Raw genomic sequence first — 13,668 nt, 5'->3', positions numbered from 1 at the left:
CGCGCAGGCTCAGGGGCCATGGCTCACGGGCCCAGCCGCTCCGCGGCATGGGGGATCTTCCCGGACCGGGGCACGAACCCGTGTCCCCTTCATCGGCAGGCAGCCTCTCAACCACTGCGCCACCAGGGAAGCCCGACAGCTCTGATTTTTAAAACCCTCTTAAACATTTTCTCCAAATATGCTTGCATTTTCATTTTTTTCTTTTTTATCAAAAATAAGTTGATACCATGATAACTGCTTCAGACATGCCATTAATTAATGAAAGACTTGATCCCCACATCTCAGGGGACCATGTCCAACCATCTATTGATGGCCAGCAGATTGCTTCACTTTTGCCTGAGTGAAAATCTTTGCTACTATGAAAATTTGTAAATTGACTGTTCGTAAGTGAGGGGATTTCTGGATTATACATTACAGGTGATACAAAGATTACAAAAATATTTGAAACAGAAATTCTGTGTTTGAGGAATACAGAATCCAGTTGAGATGAGGCATGATCGCATTTCTGAGATCCCTCCTGATTATTCTATGAATTCATACAAGGGTTAGCTTACTTTCTCATAAGTGTAGTCATTCACGACCTGTCAATAGGTGAGCTGGCAAATATCGGATGGTACGGCTGTGAGCCATGTGATCACAGGGGAAGAATTGCCTGCCTAGGTGTCAGGCAGAAGAACGTGTTTGAACTGAATCCTAAAAGTTGGTTACGATTTAGAAATGTGGGCAGGAGTGAGGAAACAGATTGACAATTCCATTTTGACATCAGAACCAATTATGGAGTGAATCACAGCTGGAACGAACTTGGTTTCCCCTTCCGCTGCCCCTGCCCCATCCCTCTGTTCTTGCTGCGAGGAAGCAGTTGTTAATATGATTGGCCAGATGAAAGCGCTCCTTAGGGCCATACCATTGTTACAGGCAGGCTTCCAGTTCTTACAGGTGGGAATGGCTTAGTTCCTTCTACCTTGCGATATCTCTTCATCTAATAAGCAGATCTAGGCAGAGCCTGCCATTCTAGAGAACCATAGTTAATTATTTTTCAGTCTCTCTCAGCGTATGATGTGGTAGGTGACTCAGGCCAGGGCCTGCCCTCTGTGTTTACTCCTCATTCACTGACTCTCTCTTCTCCGTATCCTGGCGCCTGTCTTCCATTCCCCTCCACACAGATTTGACTTTGTATAATCGTCTCAGAAGTTAGATTTGCAGGAAGAGGGAGGGAATCTTAGGCCCTTCTTAGGTCTCTAGAGAAAAACAAACTTGCTCCAATTCTGCCACGTAACAGAGTAAAATGGTAGGAGGCTCTTGTGCTGCTGTTAATTTAGTGGTTCTTTTATTCTAAATGTCCTGCTTCTATATTTTGCATAGATCTCTCTTGGGAACCTTATGGGGAGATAAGGATATTTGTTAGGGTAAGATTTGAGGTGTCTTAAGTTCTTGGCTATCAAAACTTTACTCTTATTCCCTAACATTAATATAAGTGTTTATCTTGGAAGAGGACACCTCAAGTTGATCTTTGTTGTATCAATAGATATAAAACTATTAGATGACTTGATTACAGAAGTTTGTGATAGTCTTAAAATAATTATCATGTTCTTTACATTCTATTTCTGATAGATTTGATAGTTTATTGGCTAAGTGATGGAGATCGGATGCTTTAATAGCTCTGATTCTGTCAGTCACTGGGCTGGTGTGTGTTTGTGTGTGTGTGTATGTGTGTGTGTGTTTGTGTACACACACATACAAACCTCATGCTGGTCAACATGGTAATGCCATGTTGATTTTTCTGATGTCTAATCATTGGCCTACGTGATTTCAGTTTTAAAGGAATCCACTTTAAGCCAACTTCATAATTATTTACAAAGACTAAAATTGTATAACTCAACTTTGGAATAGTAGATGCCAACCAAGGAGCATCTAGATCATGTTTCTCAAATTATGGTCTGTGGTCTAGTCTACCTGCATAGGAGCCACCTGGGACTCATGTCAAATATGCAGATTCATTTACTTTAGCCCAGATCTACACAATACACAGTTTGGGATAAGATACAAGAATATTTATTTTTAATATGCTCCTTAATGTGATTATTATGGCTACACGGGTTTGAGAACCAGTGATTCTAGGCTATGTTTGTGTTGAGCCTATACATGTAGAAGTCTAGATGTAGCCAAGACATGAGATTCTGCACAGCTGGCTAAACCACAGACCTGGCTCCACCCTCAAGCCATGCTCCGTGATGAGGAATACGTCTAGTCTCATTGGACAGTTCTTTCTACAAGTTTCTTCATTGCATGTATAGTAGCTTCTACCATATCTGCAATCTGACCATTTGTTTGAGGGTGATGGGATGTAAGAGTGACAGTTTTAATAAAGTCTCCAAGCATTAATTCCTTAAACTCAGCAGATTTAAAGGCAAGCTCACAATCTACAGGAGAATGTGTAGCAATTTATGCGTTGCAAGTAACTGGCAGAGTGCAAAACTGCAGCAAATATTTAAGCAAATTAGAAGAACTTTGAGACTTTTTGATAAGTCCTGGAATGACCCTGGTAAGTCAATCTAAATTCTTGACCAATGTCTCATTTCCCAAGGAGTGGTTGGTATGTCTGACAGGAAAATTCCAGATATGTTTTAGTTTTTCACTGTGTTTTCTGTCACCATTATCAGAATTGATTTGAAGCTATAGCTAAAAGCTAAGCCAACACTTTATGTAGTTTGGCCAAGGTAATAAGATGTCTGTTTTCTGCAATGTTGATTCTTGAGCATATTGAAAATTGATTCACAGTGCCTTCTATCATCCAGCTTTATTTTTATTCATACAAAAATGCAGTGCTTTGGAAGGTAACAAGCAGATGACCAGCAATTTTCAGAAAGCATGCTTTATTAAATGATATAATGTGTATCAAGCATTCAACACAGAGCCTGATGCATGGTAGAATTGAATTAAAAAATAGTTACAGAAATTTTTTTTTAGAAAGTAATTAACCCTACTCTATTTCCTCTACAATACAAGGGGACAACTCAACAAGAAGGTAGGGTATAAATAAGCACATTTGGAGAAGAATTTCAGCAGTAACCTGCCCACATGAAAATTACAGAAAGCAAAGAAGCATTCCTATAAAGATTGCTGCCTAACAGTACTGCTACCCTACTTCTTCCTTTCCTGCAGAGCCCACCTTCCAAAGCTTATAAAGCCTAAAATATCAGTTCCTTGCTTGTCTGGCCTCCCTTGCTGTTAGGGCATTGGCCTGTGTTCCAATCCTGACCAACGGGACCAGAGACCAAACCTGATAAGGACACTTGTCAAAGACTTTCCCTTCTGATGGAAGAGAAAGACAAAGAGGGAGTACATCTTTCCCCATTTTTCTTGCTTTACATATTTTTGTGTGTGAGGATGTGATGTTTGGTGGTGTGGCTGCTATCTTTACACCATGAGGACAGGTGCAAGAGCGTCACAGAGAAGATGACACAGAGTCCTGTTATTGCTGAGCTACTGAATGAACTCCAGAACCACTCGAATTCTTTTTTATGTGAGAGAAACAAACCTTTATTTCACAACCTTTTAGTTTCTGGTTATTTTGTTTGCTGAAACTAAAAGTATCTTCTCTGATACAACTTTATAACAGCTACACTTTCCTTTTAGAATGCAAGCCCCATGAAGACAGGGACCAGGTCTAGTTCACTCCAAATTACAGTGACTTTAACACAGTGGAAGTTTATTTCTCTCTTACACAAAGTCTGACCTGCTGTGACGGCTGTGTTATGTTGTCGTGTGGGTTCCTTTTATGTTGTTGCTCTGCCATCCCGAAGGTGCTGCCTTCATCCATAAAGTTGAGGATGGCTCCCCATGATGTCTACATTCCAGCCAGCAGAAGGGAGAAAGGGAAGAGGAGAGGGTGCCCTGTTCTTTTAAAGGCACTAGCTAGAAATTGCTCCGTCACTTGACTTATTCTATTGGTCAGAACTTAGTCTACTGGTTACAGATATAAGACAGATGAGAGATAAACTTATTACTCTGCATAGCCATGTGCCCAGCTAAAAATTATCATACTGAAAGAAAAGTGGATATTGGGACACAAATAACAGTTTCTTCCATAGCATCACTAAAGAGAATAATAAAGGTAAATAGATTTGAAATATGTTAACAAAACAAAACAATGAGACCTTGGTTTATGCCATTCACTCCATTAAGCTCTTTTGCAAAATTATCTCATTCACCCTTCACAATAACCTTATGACACAGATAGTGTTATCATCCCCACTTTGCAGGTGTAGACAAAGAAACTCAAAGAGTTTGAGCAAGTTGCCCTGGGTCCTACATTGAATAATTGATGGAACTTGTATTTAAATCAAAGTTCATGCCTCTGATGTTAAGATCTGTCTCACTGCCACCTGTCCCCGCCCCAATGGCCTCGCCCTAATCTTACATTCTGTGTGATGTTTACTCTCTCTTCAGATTTTGCTTGTGAATTCCAAAGGCTTACATTTTTTACCAATTACCTCTTGTTCCACTTTTTTGCTTCTCCTGAATCTTATTCTCTACCCTCTGTCTTTATAGCACTGCCCCCCAAATGGTACATATCTTTCTCTTCTTGGTTATTTCTGAGGGCCAGTTATTAAGGAACTGTCTCCCCACTCCAAACTAACCCTTCTTTTTTCCTCTTTGTCATGCTGGCACTGGGGCTCTGCAACCACATTTCTGCTTTGCTCTCTCCTCTCTGTTGTTTTGCCAAAAGGAGACACTAGAGGGAGACTGTGAGCAAGGCTGGAGGGGGTGAAGGGACCTGCTACTTCCTGTTTTTTCCTGCTTGCTTTATTCACCTTCCGGTTTCTGACCGTATCACTCAGGGGATGCTTCTTCACCCCAGCAGCTGAAAGCATGTTGAAATTTTTCAAACCCTTGTAGGACCAATCCCATCACGTACCCTCAGAGACACCAGCTCTAGCCGCGCAGCACTCCCTCTTCGAAAGTCTGAGTTGAGTTTCAGCCTTACTGGGTCTTTGTTCTGTTTTAATGATGCTAATCTGTTCCCTTAGTTTTCCCATCCGTGTGGGTGGTAGTTACTTGGTGCAATTGCTACCTCCACAATACTTTTAAGTTACGGGAAGTCAGTTCTGGTTTAACTTCTTTCCTTCTCAATTATTCATTGGCTTCGTTTTATTTTTCTGGTTAGATCTATATTTCCATTTTCAGAAAAATCAAGAAACTGCAGAGACAATCCTTGATTGGGGACAGGATTCCATTCCTATGTCTCTGTCTACTCCATGTAGAGGTAGCCACAGTCTGGGGAACAGAGTGGGCACTTGATGAACACAGCGGATGAATGTTTTCCCTTGCGTACACTCCTCCTAGCCCGGAAGCAAACCCGGTTCTCACTGACTGAGTTACTCTCCTGTTTGTGCTCCGGTAAACTCAGAAGTACTTCAAGCCTGAAAGCACCTTTGTTTTCATGTATCTCTCCGAGGAATAAAAATCTGAGTGACTCTGCCCACTCAACAGAAAGGAAAATTGAGGGGGAGCAAGGAAGTTGGCCAAGCTTTCAAATTAGACTGAAACAGGGACAAGACACCATCTGATTTTTGGACTGTTTTCTCCTAAACTCCCTCGACAAGGGCAGGTGGGGAGCAGGCAAAATTGACCATTCACAGCAAGGTTGTTCCTCCTCTTTGACCTTTCTCATTGGCAAGTATAGTCCTTCATTTTCCTGGCCTGCTAGTCTGGCACTTTCCACAAGCAAAAAAGTTCACTTCAGAGAAGGAAAATAAAGTAAGATCAAAGGCTCGCATAATTTCACTTCTCAGGGAGGAGAGAAAACCTCATCTAGCAGCCTGCTTCTCAGGAGTTATCCAAACCACCCTGTCTCTGTGGTTCACAGTGACTTGGAAGCAGCGGAGTGGACTTGGCACTTCTTTCTGCAGTCACTAATGATACAAGCAGTGGCTTAGGCAGCCAGGGTAAATAACCCCTTGCAGGCTCCAGGAGGTGAGAGTAAGTCATGGGACTCCCACCAGGACCACGGGAGCTGCACACCTAAGTTCTTTCATGTTGTGGAGAATCGGAGCCCTGTGTTTATTTGGTGCAAAGTACTAGTTTGGATATTCGTGGCCAAATGGCTATATCTGAGCCTTTCACCAGGTGACGTTTCCTTGACGATGTCCAGTCGTATGGCTACCATGGCTCGGTAATTGTCTGATTGCATCTCCAAGCCTAGTATTTTTTCTTTTTCTTTTATGTTTTGATAGTAGGAGATCTTGCCAGAGGAGAGGCTGGATGATACGATAAGTTGCTTTGAGGATGGAGTGATATTTAATATTTTGAGTGACTGCTTCTTGTTGAAGCAATTCGGTTCTTCAAGGACATGCTATACATGTTTAAAATGGGATGTCTGGGGCTGCCACAGCATAATCGACTGTGAAATAAGCCCGTTGGAAAGGACAATTACTCCTGGGGCCTCAAATGCAAGTCAGGCCTCCCGAGGCAGTAAGGGGAGGGTCCTGTTCAGTTCTAGTCAGGAGTAAATTTGACTGTTACTTCTGTGCTTAGCATGGGCTGGAGCCTGCATTATAAGCTCACTACCCAGCATTACAGAGATATAGGTACAGCCCGGACAGTCAACCAACAGTGGCTCATGGTATGAGTGGCTGCTGTGAACAACCCACCTGTCCATCCTAACATTAACTAATTATCCAAAAACCAGTTATTAAGAACCTACTATATGCCAGGTATATATGTAGGTACTAGGAACAAGGGGACACACAGTATGCTCTTTAAGCACATAGTTAATTAGAAAAGGAGAGAGAGAGAGACAGAGAGAGAGAGAGAGAGAAAGCATGCATTAACATTTATTGAAACTATAACTGTATATAGTATATAAACTGTGTACTATATGCCAGAAATTATATATCGTATTAATCCCCTCAACCATCTTATAAAATAAGTGTCATCTCGATTTTACAGAAGATGAAACTGAGGTTTGGAGTAGTTAAATAACTAGCTGGTACAGAGCAGCTTTGGGATTCAGTCCAGCCTGAATACATGCGTCCCCACTGTCCGATGGTGCATTGGAGAGGAGCTTACTTGGAAAGTAGCTGTGAAGTGATGGAAACTTTGTTCTCTCACAACTACAAATCTTGAAAGCCTCATGACTAATGTGGCCATTTTTATTTCTTTCTTTTAATGGGGAAACTTTTTTCTTTTCCTAAGCTAATCAGGGATTCTAAAAGCTGCTCAGGAGGTTTCAGTGAAAGGTACATACTGAAGTCACATCAAATGAGATGCACAATTACAATGACAGTTCGCCAATACCCAAACCAGAGACACCACATTGAACAAACCCCACAGAAATTTAAGCCAACGCTTGACCTAAAACTGCAGCTGGTATTTGAAGTGCCAAATGAATTCAAGAAATCCCGTGGATGGCTCCAGGATCCAGTGAGCTACAGTGTAAGATGACAACAGTAGGAGTCCTTCTGAGCTGAGGGGTGCTTTTTCCTTATCAGCATTTCATTGTCCCCTACTGATAAATGCCCTTATCAGTCATAAAACAATTTCCTTAAAACACACACACACACACTACAAAGCAGGAAAGATATTCTTTTAAAAAAGAGTTTTGTCATCAATAAAATCTCTGATTAATATTTAGTTCACATTGTAAAATAAGTCTTTTCATTTGTTTATGTTGGTTTCTCTGTTTTCAGACTCTGTTTAATTCATCCTGGAAAAATTTCTCAAACCATCATTTTTATCATCAGCGCTTTAATCCTGTAATAGATTTTCTGAATACTGTGGTTTCCATCACTCAAACCACCAGCTTCCTTCTAGTTGAAGAGGTTAAAAAGCTGAAAACTACATTAAAATTACATTTCCTAGAATTCTTTATGGATAGGGCTCTGGGTTTGAATTAGGTGCTACCAGTGAGTGATTTTGTGCGATATTTGGAAGGTGCTATCTTCCTGCCCTTCTTGGACAAGGGCCTGGATAGGTGGGTGTTTCTGCAGAAACTTTCCACTGACCACCATCAGCTTCCTGGGCATTTAGAGGAAATCACGGTGGAGCATGAGAGGCAGTTCCAGCTTCCTGATTCTGGCATAGCTCCAGGGGCCTCAGATATACAAGCTTTCCTGGTGGCTAATTCTATATAGATCAGCAGATGTTCCTGAAGGTACAGGCCAGCAGCTCCAAGAATCCTATAAACTCCCAATTTCCTATGTTAAATCCCTCCCTGACTAAAACACCTATAGGGTGTTTTCTGTTTCTAGATGGGGTCCCAACTGATATTGAAGCCTGGAAGACAGTCTGGGATCACTTGCATGTGGCCACTCTATGTCTCCAGCTAATTTTTTGGTCTTAACATCAAATTTACATTCTTCTAATCGTCACATCATGATTTCCTCTTTCCATGTCTTTGCTCATTTCATTTTCTCTTATTCTTCCGTCAAACCGCAATTTGGATGTTATCTTCCCCGAGAGCTTTCTCTCCTAGAGTTAGGGGGATGTGAGATATTTGTATGCCAGGTAAATTCATTCTTTGTGTTTTGATTCAACAGTGGCCCAGGGATATGGAAATGAAAGACAGCCCCTGCTTTTAGGGGGCTTTCAGTCTAGGGTGGGAGATAGGTGAGTCAATATATAACACATATATTTATTTATGTTATATATAACAGTGCCATACAACTACACTGGCTTATTGAATCTCAGAGGTTGGTACAGTGTTGGTGCTTCTCAATATCTGCTAATGTGGTTTGATATGACATATATGGGTGAAATTATATATAATGAAATTCACATGGCAGTACTTGATGCCGAGAAAGAAACATTGTCAGTTCCACTTTATGGATTCAAAGTGCACGCTTCATTTCACTAGCACTAGGATAATGATTTGCCTACTGTTTGATCCCTGAAAGCCACTATGAGTTCTTGTGGAAAGAGAATATTCCAGTTCTTTCTTTTCTACATACAATGTGACATTCCTTGAATTAATTTCTTTCAGAAGACATCACATGAAGCTCCATCTGAATATTTTTTTAATGTACCTAGTTAATTCCAGGATTAGAGGCCCTCCCCCAGCTGAGAAAGGGAAAATGTTAATAAGTTGGGATTATTGCTTACTATGTCTGTTTAGTGAAATTAAGCATATATTCATGAAAGGTTTAAACTGAAGTTTTAGTAAAACAAAAACCAAAAAGGAAACCAACAAAGGACGAATTTTTTTTTTTTAATTCTCCATTTTGTCTGCCTAGGAACAGGGCTACCTGCCAGACTGAGCCACCATCTAACACACATACAATTCAGAGTGACTTACAGTCTAATTTCTTTAGGGCTTCCACCTGTGCTCAGTTAATGACCTGCAGAACTTGAAACCTGCTTTCCTTGAATCGTTTTGCTTCTTATTGGGTAACCTACTCTTGGCCTGACAAATAGAATGCCTTGGCAGTGTCCACTGTGAGTGGCAACTGCCCCCAGACCCTAGTTGTACCAGTTCAACTCTTCCTTTCCCCATAACAATGCTGGCTTGTTCTCTGGTCCCTCTTTTCCTTAGTTCTTCCAACTTGACAACCCTCCTTAGGGCCACCAGATGGCTCCAGCTTAATTTTTAACCTTAACATCAAACTTATCCCATTTATCCCATCTACCGATGGTCCTATACCCTGGATTCTTGATTTTGCCTTCTTGCCAAGCTATCTCCCGCAACTCAAAACCGGGCATTGCTCTCTTGTTTAGCAAGATACCAAGATAGTCCAAATCTGCATATTTCCTTTTTTGTGTCCATTTGAGTGATATGTTGAAGTCCTACTCCCTGGTACCTGGTACCCTTTGAAAATAGGGTCTATGCAGAAGTAATCAAGTTAATATGAGGTCATACTCGGTTAAGGTGGGCCCTAATCTAATATGACTGTGTCCTTATAAGAAGAGAAAACAGAAACACAAGGAGGACACCTTGTGAAGACGGAGATACACAGACATCGAGGAGAGAGGGCCATGTGAAGATGGAGGCAAAGATTGGAGTAATGTTGCTCCAAACTACCAGCATTAGTTGGTGTTCTACCAGTGTAGAACACCTGAGCTACCAGAAGTTTAGAGAGGCAAGGAAGGACTCTTCCCTAGAGTCTTTTGAGAGAGCATGGCACTGCTAGCACCTTGCTTTTGGACTTCTAGCTTCTGGAACTGTGAGAGAATAAATTTCTCTTATCTTTAGCCACCCAGTTTGTGTTAATTTGTTACTGCAGGCGTAGGAAACACATATAGAAACTCAAACAAGATGGGGGCCCAGTTGGCCCTACGCTTGGGCACCGAACATCAAGAAAAGCAGAAACCATCTGTTCCAGCTTTCTGTTTGGAAATACTTTCTTATATTTTAATACCACAGTAAAGTTCACAGAACAGTTTCCACATACATTATCATCCACAATTCCATGAGTTTGGTATGACCCCCTCATATTACAGATGATGTAACAGCTGAGGCTGGACGCTGACTGTCTTGATCAAAGTGACACAGCTGGTAGGTGGTGGAGTCCAGCTCATTCTTGGTTCTTTTGACTAAAAGCCCAGGGTATTTTCTTCTATCCTATGGTGCCTACTTGGCATAGTAAAAAGAAGTCCCTCGAATATACCTCTTTTCAACCCTCTCTATGTCTGTGTGAATGCTGCTGGACAGGTGATCTCATGATTGAAATTCAGAACCTGAGTTTAATCAGATCAGGGAAGGTAAGCAAGTGCCAGGCTGATAGAGATTGCTGTTCTAGAATATGGCTTGAATGCTGTCTACCTCTCTCCATCTTGCTGCTTCCACCTGGTCCAAGTCCCCATCACGTCCCAACAAGGTCACAGCACCAGCCTCCTCTTGGTGTGCTCCTGTTCTTGTCCATGACCTGTTCTCAAAGCATCCAAGTGAGCATTTAAACATGAAAAATCACAAAACACCAGTTCCTCCCAGAGCCTTCCACAGTTTACAAAAGAACACTTACCTTGAACTACTAGGTCCTGCCAAATCCTCTGATTTCATCTCATGTCTCTCGTCCCTTGTTCACTGTGTTCCAGCCTCACTGGTCTACCTTTTTCCCCTTGAACATGTCAAGGTCATTCCCACTACTGACCTTCACCGTAACTCTTTCCTATGCCTAAGCATTCAAGTTGCAATTCGGATATTTCCTCTTTAGGGAGGCCTTTCCTAAATATTCTACGTAAGCTAGTAGTCCCTGTCTCCCTGTCTTAGTCTTTCTCTACTCCTCTACTTTGTTTTCTTTTCTTTTTCTGAAGTATAGCTGATTTACAATGTTGTGTTAGTTTCAGGTGTACAGCAAAGCAATTCAGTTATATATACTCTTTTTCAGATTCTGTTCCCTATAGGTTATTACAAAATATTGAGTATAGTTTCCTGTGCTATAACATTAGGTCTTCGTTGGTTATCTATTTTATATATAGTAGTGTGTATATGTTCATCCCAAACTCCTAATTTATCCCTCCCTCATCTTTTCCCCTTTGGTAAACATAGGTTTGTTTTCTGTGTCTGTGGATCTATTTCTGTATTGTATGTAAGCTCACTGTATAATTTTTTTTAGATTCCACGTATAAGTGATATCATATGATATTTGCCTTTGTCTGGTCTATGTCACTTAGTGTGATAATCTCTAGATTCATCCATGTTGCTGCAAATGGCATTATTTCATTCTTTTTTATGGCTGAGTAATATTCCATTGTGTGTGTGTGTGTGTGTGTGTGTGTGTGTGTGTATGTCACATTTTCTTTATCCATTCATCTGTCAATGGACATTTAGGTTGTTTTATTTTCATCATAGAAATTGTTACTATTTCAAACAATCTTGTTTACTAATTTATTTCCTTGCTTTATTGCCTACCTCCCTTCCAAGTCTCTAAGATTCATGATTGCCAACCCTTGTCTATCTTTTTCTATGCTGTATTTCCAGAACATAAAGGAGTGCCTGATAGATAGGAAATGCTCAGTACAGGTTTGTTGAATGAACACCAAATGTAATAAGCAATAATAGCCCAGTGTTACAGAGCTTACTATGCATCAGAGACTGATGTAATCCTTACATGAACGATCCCATTCACAGCAACCCAGTGAGTTTGAAATGATTCTTCACCCCCATGTTAGAGATGAGACCCTGAGGCTGAGATTAAAGGACATGCTCAAGGTCACACAGCTGGTGAGTGTCAAGACTCAAACCCAGGTTCATGAATGACAAGTTTATTCTCTTGTACTCCCCGCTTGGACTATGCACAAACTTGAGAGGCTTATTTCACGGCATCAAGGACTATTTCAGAAAGCAAATGTTAGGTATTAAGGCAATGATTTTTTTTTTTCTTTAATGGAAGTTGACTGGCTCAGTACTTATATCCAAGGCCACAGTTTAGTACGTGGAGTCAGGAAGAAATAACCCTATTCTTGGCAGTGCCATTGTTTTTAGGGCTCCATTCTGATGTCATTTACTTTGGTGCTTTATGGATTGGGGTTGGAGGCGGGGCACGTTCCAGACAAATCAATGGATCCCCTGACAGTTGAGAATTCTTAGAAACAAAGAGATCATGGTAGAGTATCGCTCAATGCTCCCCCTCCTCTTTATATGCCTCCCATTAATTTCTTCTCCTGCGTTAGCAAAGCTGGCTGGGACACAGGCTCCGTTTAGCAAAACGATGAAACACAAACGTTTATGGAGACTGTGCTTTGAATCAACAGGGTTTTCCTCAGATTGAGTTGCCGCCAATTATCCTCCATGCAATTATGGCGATCCCAGAAGCAAGCAGATGGGGAAGAGTTTTGTTTTCAAATGGAGGAGAAACCAATATGTAGGAAGAAAAGGCAGCTTGTTCATTTGAACAGACTCCAGGTGGCTGGTTGCCAAAAGGCAGAGAGCTGGGGAGCCAGGTCTGGCCCTGGATCAGTCCGGCTGCACGCAGACCCGAGGAGCCAGCGAGGCGACAGGCTCTGCCCCGGCTCCTGCCGCTTGTCTGCCGGCAGCCAGCGTGGCAGGGAGAGTGGAGGCCAAGGCAGAGGTCCTCGCAGTTCAGGCTTCCGACCTTGACGCGACTGGAACATCAAGTCCTGCTATTTTGTTGTCGTTCAACAGCAACGTGTTGGTGTGTTTTATTAGAGAAGAAAATTCAATAAAAGACATGCAAAAGCCCAAGCCATATGGCAAACCTCCTGGGAAAGCTTTGGTCATTTGGAGTTTCACAAAACCAAGAAGACATTTCCCCTTTCTGAAGGATCACATTGTCCTAAACTTCTTGTTGGACTCTGCCTCTTGAGGGTACCATTCATAAGAAAACCAAGGATACTATTGAGTGACTACTGTAATTAGTTCTGTCTGGGTTTTTATTTACAATTATACAGGGCACCTAGGGCTACATCAAAAATAGTCAATATTGGGCTTCCCTGGTGGCGCAGTGGTTGCGCGTCCGCCTGCCGATGCAGGGGAACCGGGTTCGCGCCCCGGTCTGGGAGGATCCCACGTGCCGCGGAGCGGCTGGACCCGTGGGCCATGGCCGCTGGGCCTGCGCGTCCGGAGCCTGTGCTCCGCAACGGGAGGGGCCGCAACAGAGGGAGGCCCGCATACCAAAAAAAAAAAAAAAAAAAAAAAAAAAAAAAAGTCAATATTGTCAGTTCCAGGAGCATCAATGCTCGGAGGGGATTTTTTTCCCCCTTTGACAAGAA

General features: G+C 41.9%; 1 protein-coding gene across 1 annotated transcript in view; it reads left to right on the top strand.

Moving 5' to 3' along the window:
- Positions 1 to 13,262, top strand: part of LOC102973494 (cytosolic beta-glucosidase-like) — a 212,195-nt gene extending 198,933 nt beyond the window's left edge. The window contains 1 exon segment of the mRNA XM_024119530.1: positions 12,860 to 13,262. Coding sequence (XP_023975298.1) covers positions 12,860 to 13,262 — 403 coding nt within the window.
- Positions 13,263 to 13,668: the final 406 nt, after the last annotated feature.

The sequence above is a fragment of the Physeter macrocephalus genome, chromosome 7 (genome assembly GCF_002837175.3).
Source record: "Physeter macrocephalus isolate SW-GA chromosome 7, ASM283717v5, whole genome shotgun sequence".
In the NCBI taxonomy this organism is placed as follows: domain Eukaryota; kingdom Metazoa; phylum Chordata; class Mammalia; order Artiodactyla; family Physeteridae; genus Physeter; species Physeter macrocephalus.
The sequence above is the reverse complement of the archived record's forward strand: the minus strand, read 5'-3'. Positions and strand labels throughout refer to the sequence as shown.